Source organism: Trichechus manatus, unplaced genomic scaffold, assembly GCF_000243295.1.
Source record: "Trichechus manatus latirostris isolate Lorelei unplaced genomic scaffold, TriManLat1.0 scaffold00052, whole genome shotgun sequence".
NCBI lineage: Eukaryota > Metazoa > Chordata > Mammalia > Sirenia > Trichechidae > Trichechus > Trichechus manatus.
The window spans coordinates 14385369-14401703 of record NW_004443988.1 but is presented as its reverse complement, the minus strand read 5'-3'; the positions used below and the strand labels follow the sequence as shown (position 1 = coordinate 14401703).

Genomic DNA, 16335 nt, shown 5'->3' with positions numbered 1-16335 from the left:
ATGGCTTCCTATGTTAATACCATCAAACTGGAATCTTAGGTTTCAAGTACATATACATAACATTTGGTATTTAAGCACTAAAGCTGATACACGGAGAAAACAAAATAGATTTAATAAAGGATAGGGACTCACCAGGCATTTTAAATACTCACTTGAAAACTGTTTTTGGTCGACACCATTACTACTTCCCACTATATTACAGAACTGTGTATTCGTTATCAAATTGTGCATCCCAAGAATAGCTATAAATATAGAAAAAGAAAATTATTTTTTATTCCCACCTGTTTTAGACATAAAGAATTAATTTTACAACCAAAAATCTTATCAATGATTTTAACATTCTTTGGATTTTTCCCTATTAATTAAACAGACTTTACAGCATAAATAGAGACAAAGCAATTAAAATCACTTACAATCTCTTATCAATACTCTTGTTATTTTTTTCCCACATTTCTGAATTCTGACACATAGCTGGAGTCAGCCTAACCTGAAACTTAAATTTATGCTTAGCTCCATCTAGTGGCTAAGAGAGAAAATTGAAATGTTATATTTTTGTTGTTCGCCCTTCTCACGAGGAACATAATGAAGATTTTCAACTTAACCTGTTAAACTTCATATCATTAATTTATATTTGCATTCCAGCTAAGAGTAGAATACTATAAGGATTGTTAAATTCTCAGATTTAAGATTAAATAGCATCCCTCAAAAATGACACTTTGGAGGGAAAGTACATTTATTTTTTGTTTTTGATGATCTTGTACACAAATAAGGCAGAAGTGACAGTATGCCCTGGCCCATTCTGCTCTGATCATAATGAATGTATTTACAGATCTATCAGTCCTCAGCCTCCCAAAGAATAAGAAACTTGCTCTGGCTGTGACACGTGCCTTGATTTGTCCCTTTCCAGGGTCCTTCTCAAAGAACGGTCAGTGCTACTTTGAAACATGTTAGTTCTTGAGGCTACTTGGCACTAAGGTCTCCCTATGCTTCACATTTTTCTACGGGAAGGTGGTGAGTGTGGCTCAGGACTGACTGGGCCATCTGCTTTCCAGTCACCCATCTGTGGACCTGCTGATAAAATGGGGCAGCAGTTGACTTCCTGAAGACTCCTTCCCAGTGCTCTGATAGGACAGCTTCTAGCTGAGCAGTAGCTTCATGAAAGATTTTTACAAAGACTTTCAAATATGACAACATGGGATGGAGTGCCAAATAATACAAGAAATTCTATTAATATAAAAATTTCACTATTGAGAAAATTTTAAGAAATTAAATCTTTTCTGTCAGATTTATAGTGTAAAACACAAAGCCAAACATGTGGCTACTGATTTAATAGCACTTTGCTAGGCAAAGGACACATCTGCACAATGCACACACGTGCACATTCACTCACAAATCAATTTGCTTTAGGAGATACCTGCAAGATCACACAATTCTGTATCAGAAGCACTCGTCAAAGCTTCTTCTAATTCTGGATCAAGAGATACTTTTTCTTCTGTTAAAGTCTGTACAGGTTTCTGTTTAGGGATAAATATTTTCCCTGAAAAATAAAGCAGTTTTTTAATTTCACTAAGACTTACTGACATTGTTAACTCATTACCATTTTACCCTTCTAATACCAATTATTAAAAGTATGTGCAACTGAGCTGAAGGAAAAATTCCAGATTCACATCTATAATAATTCTGATCCATCTTTGTTATGAATTGAATTGCGTCCCCCAAAAATATGTGTTGTAACTCCTAATCTCTGCTTGTGGTTATAATCACATTTGTGAATGGGTTGTGTCTGTTACGTTAATGATGAAGGATTAGGTTATGTAAATAAGGTTATGTTTATTATGCTAAAGAGGAAAGATTAGGGTGTATCTTGAGTCAGTCTCTTCTGAGATATGAAAGAGATTAAACAAGCAAGCAAGAGAAGCAGACACAGGGGAAGAGAGATGCCAAGCACACGAAGATTGCCCAGGAGCAGAAGCTCAAAGAGGTAAGGACCTTCCTCCAGAGCTAACAGAGAGAAAGCATTTCCCTAGAGTCGGCACCCTTAATTAGGACTTCTACCCTCCTAAACTGTGAGAAAATAAATTTCTGTTTGTTAAAGCCATCAACTTGTGGTATTTTTGTTATAGCAGCACTAGATAACTAAGACAGAATTCAGTACTGGAAGAGCGGGGTGCTGCTCTAACATATACCTAAAATGTAGAAGTGGTTTTGGAATTGGGTAATGGGTAGAGGCTGCAAGAGTTTTAAGGTACCTAATAGTAAAGACCTAGATTGCCTTGAAGAGACTGCTGGTAGAATTATTATGTTTAAGGCAACTCTGGTGAGGGCTCAGAAGGAAGTGAAGAGAGCTATATAGAATCTATCATCTTAGAGAATAAATATGGCACGAGCATCAGAATGTTGCTAAAAATGTGGATGTTAAATGTGTTTCTGGTGAGGCTTTAAAAGAAAATGATGAACATGAGATTGGACAATGGAGGAAGGGCATATGCAGTGGCAAAAAACTTGTCTGAATTATGTTCAAATGTTTGGTGGAAGGTAGAACTTGTAAGTGGTGAACTTGGATATCTGGCTGATGAGATTTCTAATCAAGATCTTAAAGAAGCCATGTGGTTTTTCCTTGCCGCTTATAGTAAAATGTGAAAGGACAGAGATGGACTTAAAAATGAACTATGCAAAATGAAAACAGAACTTAAAGATTTGGAAAATTCTGATGTACAAACTAAGGACACATGATCTAGAGCTGAAGGAAAAATTCAAGAGTAACATGTAAAATAATTTTGATCCATCTTTGTTATTAATTGAATTGCGTCCCCCAAAAATATGTGTTGTAATTCCAAACCTCTGCCTGTGGTTATAATCCCATTTGTGAATGGGTTGTGTCTGTTGTGTTAACGAGGAAGGACATGGCTCCAAGGACACGGCTACACAATCCTTTAAAGAGATAAAGCCTGTGACTGATGGATCTAACCAACTACCACAGCAGAAAACCCATCAGCTCAGACCGAAGGGCGCAGAGAACAAAAGGAAAGAACACCGTCTGCCCCTTGGAATTCTATAGGCAGAAAACAGGCTGGAGGAGCTACATCTGCGGTCCTCCAAAAAAAGAAAAGGACCATCACTGGGGCAGCTCAGAGATCAGCAGAACTGCTGGAAGGAGCGAGGGAAGCAGGAACTTCTGGGCTTCAAAGGGTGGGGGCACAGTCTCATGGATCTCAAAGGGTGGGGCCACAGCCTCTTAGGTTTCAGAGTCGGATGTTCGCCAACTCAGTTCCGGAGTGCGGGGCTGCCGTTAAGGTGTGTCAGGGGGATGGGGCTGCCGCCCAAGGCTGACGGGGTAGGGCTGCCAGGGCCGAGCAAGTGGGGTCGCCAGTCAGACGGACTAGGAGAACAGGGCCATCCAAAGCCGAGGGAGCAGAGTTGCCATCCCAGTGGGCCTGGAAAGTAGAGCTGAAGCCCAATGCTGAGGAGTCTCCACCCAGAATCCAGAGGGTGTGGCTAACACCCAGAGTCTGGAGGGCAGGGCCATTGCCTAGATGGTCTCACAGAAGAGAGGACTATTTTCAAGCCTTGAGAGCTAATGTAATTTATTCTGCTGGGTTATGGACTTGCTAGGTGCTATTATCCCTTCTTTCCCTTCAATTTCTCCCGTTTGTAATGAAAATGTCTACCATGTGCCTGTTCCACCATTGTACTTTTGAAACAGACAACTTATAGTCTAGATTTCATAGGTTCATAGATGAAGAGGAATTTTGCCCCAGGATAGAATATGCCTAAAGTCTCATCCATATTTGATTTAGATGAGTCAGAAGATGAGATTTTGGACTTGGAGTTGATTTAAGACTTTGGGGATGATGTGATGGGGTGAATGTGTTTTTTGCTTATGGCAAGGACATGAATTTGGGGGGTCAAAGAGTGGAATGTTATGTATTGAACTGTGTCCCCCCCAAAATATGTGTTGCAAATCCTAACATTTGCCTGTGGTTATAATCCCATTTATGAATGGGTTGTATTTATTATGTTAAAGAGGAAGGATTAGATTACGTCAATGAGGACTGTTGTTGTTAGGTACCGTCAAGTTGGTTCCAACTCATAGCGACCCTATGTATAACAGAACGAAACACTGCCCGGTACTGCACCCCCACCAATAGTTGCTATGTTTGAGCCCACTGTTGCAGCCACTGTGTCAATCCATCTCCTTGAAGGTCTTCCTCTTTTTGCTGACCCTCTACTTCATCAAGCATGATGTCCTTCTCCAGGGACTGGTCCCTCCTAATAACATGTCCAAAGTACATGACACAAAGTCTTGCCAACCTTACTTCTAAGGAGCATTCTGGCTGTACTTCTTCCAAGACAGATTTGTTCATTCTTAGGTTATGTTTATTATGTTAATGAGGCAGGATAAGGGTGTATTTTGAGTGAACTTCTTTTGAGAAATTAAACAAGCAAGCGAGAAAAGCAGAGACAGGGGAGAAGAGATGTCAAGCACATGTAGACTGCCCAGGAGCAGAAGCTCTGAAGGACCTTCCTCTAGAGCTGACAGAGAAAGACAGCCTTCCCCTAGAGCCGGCACCCTGAATTCAAACTTCTAGCCTCCTAAACTGGGAGAAAATAAATTTCTGTTTGTTAAAGCAACCCACGTGTGGTATTTCTCACATAACAGCACTAGATAACTAAGACAACTTTTAGTATGCATTTAAAAGTTGCCAGCACAACTATTTTGGTTAGACAAGCTGGAAAGAAAAAAAAAAAAGTCAGCTGAGAAATTTCCCCATCTGTGGAAATAAAAATAAGTTCTTTCTGGAGTAAATATGAGTTACTCTACAAATACCGAATGATGAATGAATGAAGAAACAAACAAAAACCTGTAAAACTCTAAAGAGATAAAAAACCAGAATTCAATTTCTTATTTTTAATCAACAAACTTAAGTGACTATCACTTAGTGGATAGAGAAGCAATTAGATTCCAGAAATTCAAATTCTAATTGCAAAAAGTCTATATATTCTGAAACTTTGGACCACTGCTCCTCTAAGTCTCAAGGTTATCTTTTAAGAAACTAATCACTCTAGAAACCTAGTCTTTATTATATGAAAAATCAGTATGTTCATTACCGTAAATTCAACACAAGACTGAAAATATGAAGAGAATGGAAAAAGGATAATGATAGAACTGAGCACAAGCTGACCAAATAATATGTACACATACGTAGTTGGGACTAGGCTATCAAGATTGTCTCTGATTTCTCTCCTAGACAGGTGAAAATTCTAACTCAAATCATCTAGGAAGGTCTATGTGTGGATTCAAAGAAGTGTCAATTATTTTCATTTCCATCAAGAAACCACCAAGGATGGGTTCACGGGACATCCCAGTTAACTAGTCTAATATCGTGTTTAGTGCTTCTGTTCCATCTTCTAGTTCATTGCGTAGTGCCTGGGGTCTTACAAGCTTGCAAGCTGCCATCCAAGGTACAACAACTGGTCTCCATTCATCTGGACCAACAAAGGAGGGGCAGTCAGTAAATAGGAGGAAAAAATGGAATGTGTGGCTAAGTGCCTCCATAAACAACTGTCTCCTTTGCCATGAGACAAAAAAACTGGATGATGCTTGGCTATCATTACTGAACACTTTGATCAAAGATTCCATAGAAGAATTTTAATCAAAAGGGAGAAAATGCACAACAGAATTTCAAATTCTCATGGAATCCAGACTTTCTAGAGCCATAGAGACTGGATGAATCCCTGAAACTATTGCCCTGAGATAATCTTTAAACCTTAAACCAAAAATATCCCTGGAAGTCTTCTTAAAACCAAACAGTAGGTTAGCTTAACTGGTAAAGAATGTGTCTGCCTTGTCAGAAAGGGCCACATAAACCAGAGACTTCATCAGCCTGAGACCAGAAGAACTAGATGGTGCCTGGCCACCACCAATGACCGCCCTGACTGGGAACACAACAGAGAGTCCAGGATGGAGCAGGAGAAAGGTGGGGTGCAGAACTCAAATTCTAGTAAGAAGACCAGACTTCATGGTCTGAATGAGACTGGAGGAACCCCAGAAAGCATGGCCCTTGGATTCTCCACCAGCCCAGAACTAAAACAATTTCTGAGGCCAACTCTTCAGACAGGGATTGGACTGGACTGTGGGACATAAAGTAATACTCGTGAGGAGTGTGCCTCTTAGCTCAAGTAGATACGAGACTAAATGGGCAGCTTCTGTCTGGAGCTGAGATGGGAAGGCAGAGAGGGTTAGAAGCTGGTTGAATGGACATGGGGAATCAGGGGTGGAAAGGAGGAGTGTGCTGTCACAGTATGGGAAGAGCAATTAGAGTTACATAACAATGTATGTATAAATTTTTGTATGAAAAAAAATGTGTCTGCCTTGAGCATTGTGCTCTTTTAAGAATTATCTATACGGGATCACACTGACAAAAGCAACTCAAAAAATTAGATAGAAAACTTAGGGGGCAGTGAGTTTATGTTAATATAGGGGATAAACAATTTGGAAAAGAAGGGTGAGAATAGTTGTACAATTTGAAGAATGTAATCAATGTCACTGAATTGTACATGTAAAAATTGTTGAATTGGTGTATATTCTGCTGCGTATATTCTTAACAACAAAAAATAAAATAAACTATTAAAAAAAAAAAAGAAACTACCAAGGAAATAAATGAGACTATGTGGCCTTATAAAATGCGTTCTATCAAAGGACATGTTTATAGGCTTATAAACAGTGCAGTGAGTGTTGTGTACTTCTTGTTCAAGGTATACATAAATATCAGTCAAGGTAAAAATAATCATAAGGAATCTGTCTACAATATAGACTGCTCCCACTAATCTGGCCAAGACAGGTCAGGTATTTTCTGTTAAGACTATCTAATACAAAAAAAACCCCCAAACCCACTGCCGTCGAGTTGATTCTAACTCATAGCAACCCTATAGGACCGAGCAGAGCTGCCCACAGGGTTCCTAAAGGATCTTAATTTCTGATACTATATTTTTATTTTTAGCATTTCCATTTGGTTATTTTTAAAAAGCTTCCATGTCTCTGCTGAAATTTCTCATCTCTTCACAGATGCTGTGCACCTTCCCCACCACATCCTTTGACGTTTTTATTAGTTATTTTGAAGTCCCTGACTAATAATGCCAATATGTGGGTCATCTCTGGGCCTTCTAATGACTGTTTTCTTTCTTGACTAAGAATCATATATTCTTACTTTCATTTTTTTAAAGATATTTGACTATGTACTGGGCATTTTGCAGAAAAGTATAGTAGAGACTGAAGGAAACTACATTTATTCCCAGAAAGGAGCATTCCCCTTAGGTCAGGACTGAGTCAATATGCTCTACAGTTGAACTGGGTCTGAGTTTTGCTGCACTTTAGTTTGATTTAGTTCACTACTGGCTTCAAATTTTTTTTAGAGAACAGGATCAAGACTTTCCCTTCAGAAGGGCTGGGATTAGAACCCTCATGAGGTTCTAGAAACGTGCTTTTTGAACTGTGAGAGATTTCTTCCTTGTTTTCAGCCCCTTCTGCCAGTTTTCTGGATAATTGGAGAGCATTCTTTGCTCTCCTGTTCTGTTGTTGTTAGGTGCCGCTGAGTCGGTTCTGACTCATAGCGATCCTACGTATAACAGAACAAAACTACTGCCCAGTCCTGCACCATCCTCACAATCGTTATGCTTGAGCCCACTGTTGTAACCACTGTGTCAATCCATCTCATTGAGGGTCTTTTTCGCGGAGCCTGTACTTTACCAAGCATGACGTCCTTCTCCAGAGACTGGTCCTTCCTGATAATATGTCTAAAGTACATGAGACGAAGTTTCGCCATCCTTGCTTCTAAGGAGCATTCTGGCTGTACTTCTTCCAAGATAGGTTTGTTCATTCTTTTGGCAGTCTGTGGTATATTCAACATTCTTTGCCAACACCATAATTCAAAGGCATCCATTTTTCTTTGGTCTTCCATATCCATTGTCCAGCTTTTGCATACATATGAGGTGACTGAAAATACCATGGCTTGGGTCAGGCGCACCTTAGTCCTCAAAGCGACAGCTTTGCTTTTCAACACTTTTAAGAGGTCTTTTGCAGCAGATCTACCCAATGCAATTACGTTGTTTGATTTCTTGACTGCTGCTTCCATGGGCATTGATTGTAGATCCAAGTAAAATGAAATCTTTGACAACTTTAATATTTTCTCCATTTATCATGATGTTGCTTATCGGTCCAGTTGAGAGGATTTTTGTTTTATGTTAAAATGTAATGCATACTGAAGACTTTCAAATATGAAAAAAAGCAGTCCTACGCCCTGCTTTTTGTGCCTTGGAAGATCTCTTTCAGCCCTGCTGCCCCACCCCTGTCCTGTCTGCCCTAAGCTCTGTGATGATGGGGACTGCCTGGAAGGAATTTCTCTTAGCTCTACTGTCCCTCCCTCAGTCTCCCCCAGCTAAAAGCCCATGCCTCAGAGAGTTTCTCTCAGCTCTGCTTCACTGCCCATTATTGGGGTACCATCCCTAGCATCCAGTGAAGACCTATAAGAAGGAGTTACAGGGCACTGCAGTCTCACTGTCTCTAGGTGTGTACTGTCCAACACAGTAGCCACTAGTCACATGTGACTACTTAAACTTAAATCAATGAAAATTTAAATGTCAGCTCCTCAGTCAGACTAGCCATATTTCCAGTACTCAATAGCCACATTTGGCTAGTGACTGCTGTACTAGTGAGCACATATATAGAACATTTCCATCACTGAAGAAAGTTCTAGTGGACAGTACTTGTCTAGGGCTTCTCTGGATTCTAATCTAACTGCCAGCCCACACCTAGTCATTAGAAGTTTGATAAAAGTTGAACTGGTTTCTCTGCTCTCTGTTCACTGCCCTCTAGGGTGGTTTCCTCCTCCCTTCATTTCAGTCAAGGGTGAGAGCAGAAGGTGATTACCTCTTTTATGAAAAGCTTGTCATTTTCTGGAATCATTTAGGTTGGTGTCCTCAAGCTCTCTGATAGGTTTAAAGAAACCATGACTATGTAGCTTATTCTGCTTGCTTTGGTTGATATGGTGAGAGTAACAGGCTAGCCCAAGTATGGAAGAAGAGACTTGAGAACGGATGCTGAGAAGGCAACTACTGTGTTTGCCCCAAAACAGGCAGTCGCTGGGTTAGTAACATCAGACTTAACGACAACTCATGCTTGCCCTTTAATGTTATGTAAATTTGCCCTCACTTTGAAACGACCGAACCAACGACTGAACCAACCCCTACACGCACAAATTTTTCATCACCGTCACTTGCTGCACGTGCAACAAATTCTTCATCACAATCACCCTCACTTGCTGCATGTGCAGCTTTTAAATCATCGAAGAGGCTTCAAGCCTTTCCTTACGCTAAAAAACTAAAAACTAAACTCGTTGTCATCGAGTCAATTCCGACTCATAGCAACCCTATAGGACAGAGTAAAACTGCCCCATAAGGTTTCGAAGGAGCGGCTGGTGGATTCGAACTGCCAACCGTTTGGTTAGCAGCTGAGTTCTAAACCACTGCACTACCAGGGCTCCTTTCTTGCACTAAAGTAAGGCAAATAAGAACTGTATGCATCTGTTCCAACCTACCTACAAATTCAACTTAAACACTTAAAGGTACATTTAGGAATGGATCTGGTTTATAACTTGGGGACTGCCTATGTTGAAACCAAACACAGTACTTCTGTGCTCTCTTAATTTCCTGAGTATTTCACTGTAGGTACACTTACACATTCTACACACGTCTGCCTTCTGCCCCCAAATGAGAGCTTTTCAAGGGGATTGTCTATGTTCTGTTCATCCTTGCATCCTTGCCCAGCACAGAGAAATTTATTCAATTTGTTGAATAAATAATTTGACGATCACCAGCAGTACAAACGACTCATTTCATAAGGCATAATTTAAGTATCCTGGTTCAAAGTCACACTGCAGATCTAACACTAGAATACAGGTTCCCAGACTCTTAGTTCAGTGCTTCTTCTAATAAAATGGTGGCTTTCAAACTTAATTTGTTTTAGCAGGGACTTTTCCCCCCAAACAAATGCCTATTTATATGATGGTATGCATAACTGATCTTCTCAGTCAGTAGTAAATTTTGGAGTTCTGGTGATTAGATAATTTTTTATTATGGTTCACAGATAAAAGCAAGTCCAAATCACTGGGGCCTGAAAATTCCACAGTACTTTTCACAGTGGTTGATATTACAGTTAAAGTGGCAAACAAGTCATGTGACGTGCCTTTAATTGCCATTTCAGGGTATTTACATTTCTCTGAGCTCAATCTCTTGGCATGTACAACTGTCAGTGGTTCTAAACTTTGGCTGCACATTGGAATCACCTGAGGAGCTTTGAAAAATTCTGATGTCTGAGTCCCAATCCCCAGAGGTTCTGATCTTATTGGTCTGGTGTGCCATATGGGGCATCTGGATTTTTAAAAGCGCTCTAGGGATTCTAATGCATAGCAGCTAAGTTCAAGAATCACTAGATTATGGTATTCACTTACTAAACAAAACTACAAAAGCTATCAAATAGCTGACTGTATCTTATTTTAGGGACCAATGGAATTTAAAGCATTATAAAAATCTAAAAAGTTTATTTTTGTAATCCTTATCCACATTTCCCATAAGAGGCATTATTAATATCTAATTTTTCCCCCACAGATAAACTTTTGCTAATTCTTACTGTAAAATGAATCTCATCAGAAAAAAACAATAAAGCAAAACAAAACAAAATTTCTGACAGCCTGTGGAAATTCTTCTGTGATAGAGAATTTTGTTCTGTTTTACATACTGCTCCAACATATTTTATCTCTCTCTCCTGGTCGTACTTCCCTATATAATAATTTCTGTGTAGAGATTTTTGTTGTAGAGGCATTTAGTTTATACAATATTATATTTTTAACAATACAAAAAGTAATCACTTCGTATTTCTTCATGGTTAGTCTGACACTAATATACTGTAAGAACTTAACTTTATATTTTTATTGTGCTTTAGGTAAAAGTTTACAGCTCAAGTTAATTATACACGTTTTTTGTGGCATTCGTTGCAATCCCCACAATATGACAGCACACTCCTCCTTTCCACCCTGGGTTCCCTGTGTCCATTTGTCCAGTTCTTGTCCCTTCTTGCCTTCTCGTTCTGGTTTTGGATAGGAGCTGACTATTTGGTTTTGTATATTTGATTAACTGAGAAGCACGTTTCTTACATGTATTAATTTTTGTCTTATACGCCTGTCTAATCTTTGTCTGAAAAGTGGGCTTCAAGAAATGGTCTCAGTTCTGGGTTAGTAGAGCATCCAGGGGCCATGGTTTTGGGCGTTCCTCCAGACTCTGTCAGGCCATTAAGTCTGGTCTTTTTACATGGATTTGAATGCTGCTCTACATTTTCCTCCTGTCCTGTCCAGGACTCTCTGTTGTGTTCCCTGTCAGGGCAGTCACTGGTGGTTGCTGGGCACCATTTAGTTCTTCTGGCCTCAGGCTAGTGGAGTCTCTGGTTCATATGGTCCTTTAGTCCCCTGGACTAGTATTTACCTTGTGTCTTTGCTATGAAAATAACATCTTTTAATGCGTATATATAAATTTTAGTTACAGAAAACTAAATGTAAAGAAAGTTAATTAAGTAAGAAGGGATAAACTAGGTAGAACCTTAGTTTAGTATTATGAGCAGAAAACCTAAGGGGTTCTCCCCTAACTAATTTACAGATTAATGCAATCCTTTTCAAAATTTCAGCTGGCTGTTTTTGCAGAAAGTGACAAGCTGATGCTGAAATTTATATGGAAATGCAAGGGACCCAAAATAGCCAAAACAATCTAGAAAAAAAGAACAAAGGTGGAGAACTTACAGTTCCCAATTTCAAAACTTGCTACCAACTTACAGTAATCAATACAGTGTTATGGCAAAATAAGGAAAAACATACATAGATCAATGGAATAGAACTGAGAGACCTCCTCCCCCCTTGCAAAAAACCCCTTACATTTATGTTCAATTGATTTTTCTAGAAGGGTACCAAGACAACTCAATGGAGCAAGAACAGTCTTTTTAATACATGGTGCTGGGACATGTGGATATCCACATAAAAGAATGAAACTGGAACCCTATCTAACACCATACACAAACAACTCAAAATGGATCTAGACCTAAATGTAAGAACTAAAACTATAAAACTCTTAGAAAAAAATCTTGAGAGTAAATTTTCATGACCTCGAGTTAGGCAATGGTTTTTTATCTATGACACCAAAAGAACAAGTGACAAAGGAAAAAATAAACTGAACTACATAAATAATCCAAGAAGCTGGACTATATGAAGAAGAACAGGGCATCAGGAATGGAGGAAGAATCATTAACAACCTGCAATATGCATGACACAACCTTGCTTGCTGAAAGTGAAGAGGACTTGAAGCACTTACTTGATGAAGATCAAAGACTACAGCCTTCAGTATGGATTACACTTCAACATAAAGAAAATAAAAATCCTCACAGCTGGACCAATAAGCAACATCATGATAAATGGAGAAAAGACTGAAGTTGTCAAGGATTTCATTTGACTTGGATCCACAATCAATGCCCATGGAAGCAGTAGTCAAAAAATCAAAAGACATATTGCACTGGGCAAATCTGCGGCAAGGGACCTCTTTAAAGTGTTAAAAAGCAAAGATGTCACCTTGAAGACTAAGGTGTGCCTGACCCAAGCCATGGTGTTTTCAATTGCCTCATATGCATGCAAAAGCTGGACAATGAATAAGGGAAGACCAAAGAAGAACTGACACCTCTGATTTGTGGTGTTGGCGAAAAATACTGAATATACCATGGATTACCAAAAGAATGAACAAATCTGTCTTGGAAGAAGTACAACCAGAAAGCTCCTTAGGAGGAACGATGGCGAGATTATGTCTTACATACTTTGGACATGTCAGGAGGGATCAGTCCCTGGAGAAGGACATCATGCTTGGTAAAGTACAGGGTCAGTGAAAAAGAGGAAGACCCTCAACGAGATACTGACACAGTGGCTGCAACAACGGGCTCAAGTGTAACAACGACTGTGAGCATGGCGCAGGACCAAGCAGTGTTCCGTTCTGTGGTGCACAGGGTCGCTATGAGTCGGAATCAACTTGACGGCACCTAACGACAACAACAAAAATGTTTTAAAAAACTAACAGGCTGATGTATTAATTAAATACATGTTTATATTTTAACATATATTTACACTACATATATAAACATTTATATAAAATGTAAAGAGAAAAAAATAGATAATTTTCTGAGACACAGTGAGTCAGACAGTGTATTTCCTGGTCAAAAACAGCTGTTTACTGAGAAATACATTAATTAGCAAACTTCTGGGGAGATTTCATATAACAGAAATAAATATATATACATATATAAGTTAACTTAAATGTCTAATATCAATTAGATTTAAGTAAAAAATCTTAGTGACTATGAGATGCAGATAAATACAATAGATGCTTTAAAAATGGTCAGTTTAGTTTGTACCTCAGTGTCTTGCAGTGTGAATAAAATGCTAGGTTTTTATCAGATGTAGAAGTATTATGTAGGCTTTGTTTGTTTTTGCAGAGAGCAGGGGAATGTGCAGCAAGTCTGATGTTTTTTTAATCCAAAATCATCTATTAACAAACTAATTAGTATTCCACTTTACGATCATCTTGATTGTGATGTATTTTCCTTAAGTCATGAAATATTTCCTTACAAAAATCTCCATTTCACTCTGATAAAATGATCTAAAGAACCAGGTATATAAAGAACCACGTATATAGTAAACATAGTAGACACAATTCATTAATTAATAAAGACACTATGAATAGAGTGTGTGTGAGAAAGAGAGAGAGAGACAGGGACAGAGTTTTATAAAACAAACTAACAACCCAAGAGAACTGATAACTACATAGTTCTCAGTATCTATGTCAGTGATTCTTAAACTCAGGGAGTGAGGATTGGCTCGACATGGATATTTCTGAAAAGCTCCAGAGGTAATCTTGATTCTCACCCAATTCAGACTGATAACCACTAATCTGTATAATTATGGAGCCCTGGTGGCACAGTAGTTAAGAGCTCGGCTGCTAATCAAAAGGTCAGCAATTCAAATCCACCAGCCGCTCCTTGGAAACCCCATGGGGGTAGTTAGTTCTACCCTGTCCTATACGGTCGCTATGAGTCAGAATCGACTCAACGGCAACAGGTTTCATTTGTTTGTTTGTTTTTCGTAATCTGTATAATTATAGCTTTGAAAAGATTAAAAATGAGTTATAATGAGTTGATCTAATTTTATTTTTCCCTCTTAAAATCTGGTCACAAAGCCCTGATTTCAGATATTTGCATTTATTTAAAGTAACAGTCTGAGAAAATACCTTTTCATATTTATCCTTCAGTAGACAGTATTTGATCTAAATGGCTTTAGTTTCCTTCTTTAACATAATAAAGTATAAAACTTTTTTAAAAACTGAATTACTTAAATTACTTAAGCAAAAATTTAAAAATAAGCAATGAGTAGATCAGAGCAAAAACTCTCAGACACGTATGAAATGACATGTCCCTACTCCCCCCCGCCAAATAAAACAAAACAAATAAAAACAAGGCTATGACTCCTGGTTGTTAAGAATGTTAAGACAGTTCAGTAATGTTTCTCCAACTAAAAAATGGCAGCTAATAGTAGAAGTCAAGATAAGAATTCATATCATAGTAATTTAAATGCATAGCATTTATCCAAACCCATGTTTATACCAAGAATTAAAAAACGAATATCCTGCCAAGATCCTTATTATTGTCACAAAATCAGTAAGAGATACTATGAACCATGTTAACAATTTATTGCTGGGACATTTCTTCACTAGTCCTCATCTCCTTTGCTCTGACATCAATTTATAGTTACCACAACATTAAGAATTATCTTAATCATAGCTCCCATCCTGCTGAGTATATAAGAAGTATAATAACAAGAAACAGAGATGGCTCTTAGTTATTTCATTCCTACAGAGTTGAAAGGCCCCAGATAATTTTCTGTTTGTTCGTTTATAAGCTGCCTTGTTCCAGAAAAGATTTAAGGCAACTAGGCTACTATAGGAGCCCTGGTGGCACAGTAGTTAAGAGCTACAGCTGCTAACCAAAAGATCAGCAGTTCGAATCCACCACCTGCTCCCTGGAAACCCTATGGGGCAGTTCTACTCTGTCCTATAGGGTCGCTATGAGCCGGAATCGACTCAACGGCAATGGGTTTGTTTTTTTTTTTAGGCTACTATAAGCTCCAAGGAGGTTTGGGATATGCCTTTTGATAGGAAGTACACAAACCTCAAACCAACCAAACTAATGGATGATGGGTCAGACCTTGGAAAGGTACTTTTGCTTTGAACCAACGACATACATACCTGCTCAATACTGCAATACAGTCACCAACAAATGCTCATTTATTCAACAAATATTTAGTGAGTCTGTGTGTACTATACAGTGAGCTGAAAGGCACCATGAGGAAAACAAAATAAGAGAGACCATTTACTTTGGGGAGTTAATACTCTAGTTGGGGAAACAGGCCACCTATAATATATAATTCTGGAGAATTCCACTTCCAGTCAAGCTGAAGTAACAAGGACCAGATTTACCCACCAGTCTGAAGCAACCAAAACAATAAACAAAATATATGAAACAATTACTTTTCAAGACATTGATCATCAGGCAACAAAGGACAGTGATCCCCGAGAGATAGGGAACAAATGAGGCGAGCTCTATGATTGCCCAGCTTACGGCCTAGAGAAAATTTCCAGGCCACAGCATGGAGAAAGGGAACCCAGGCAGAGCCTTCTGATGAACTCTGAGCTGAGGAGACAGAGGAGGTCCAGAAAGACCAAAGCAGTTAGCATTTGCAGGACAGAAGACCAGAGAGGAGACAGCTGCACAGAGAGAGAATCTGGAGATCTGCCAAGAGCTGCCTTTGAATATCCCCATCAGCCTGTTCTTATCAGTCAGAGAGAAACACCTCAAAATTCATGGGACCTTGGGTAGGAAACTCAGAAGGGTCTTGCCTCAGTAGTGGGAAATAGTTAACCCTAGACTGAATACTGCTCCAGTCCCACCTAACAAATCTTAAAAAGCAAGACCCTAAAGAATCAAATTGTTTCCAAGTAACTTAATTGTGTCCCAGACTGGAACTCAAGAATATTTATAGTGAAACAAAAATATTCAGCACCCAGCAAGGTAAAATTCACAATGTCTTTTATCCAATCAAACACTACCAGCAAGCAAAGAACAGGAAACTTTGATTCATAAGGAGGAGAAATGAAAAAAAAAAACAAACAAACCAATCTATCAATCATAAAATTAGCAAGCAA

The 16335-nt window shown here is 38.9% G+C and overlaps 1 protein-coding gene across 1 annotated transcript in view; it reads right to left on the bottom strand.

The window, feature by feature from the left end:
- The window catches only part of TMOD3 (tropomodulin 3), a 91965-nt gene that overhangs the window by 22781 nt on the left and 52849 nt on the right, over positions 1-16335 (bottom strand). Inside the window, exons 4-5 of the mRNA XM_004377669.2 lie at positions 1415-1537; positions 153-242 (exon numbers count right to left, since the gene is read on the bottom strand). Coding sequence (XP_004377726.1) covers positions 153-242; positions 1415-1537 — 213 coding nt within the window. The remainder of the gene's footprint in view (positions 1-152; positions 243-1414; positions 1538-16335) is intronic.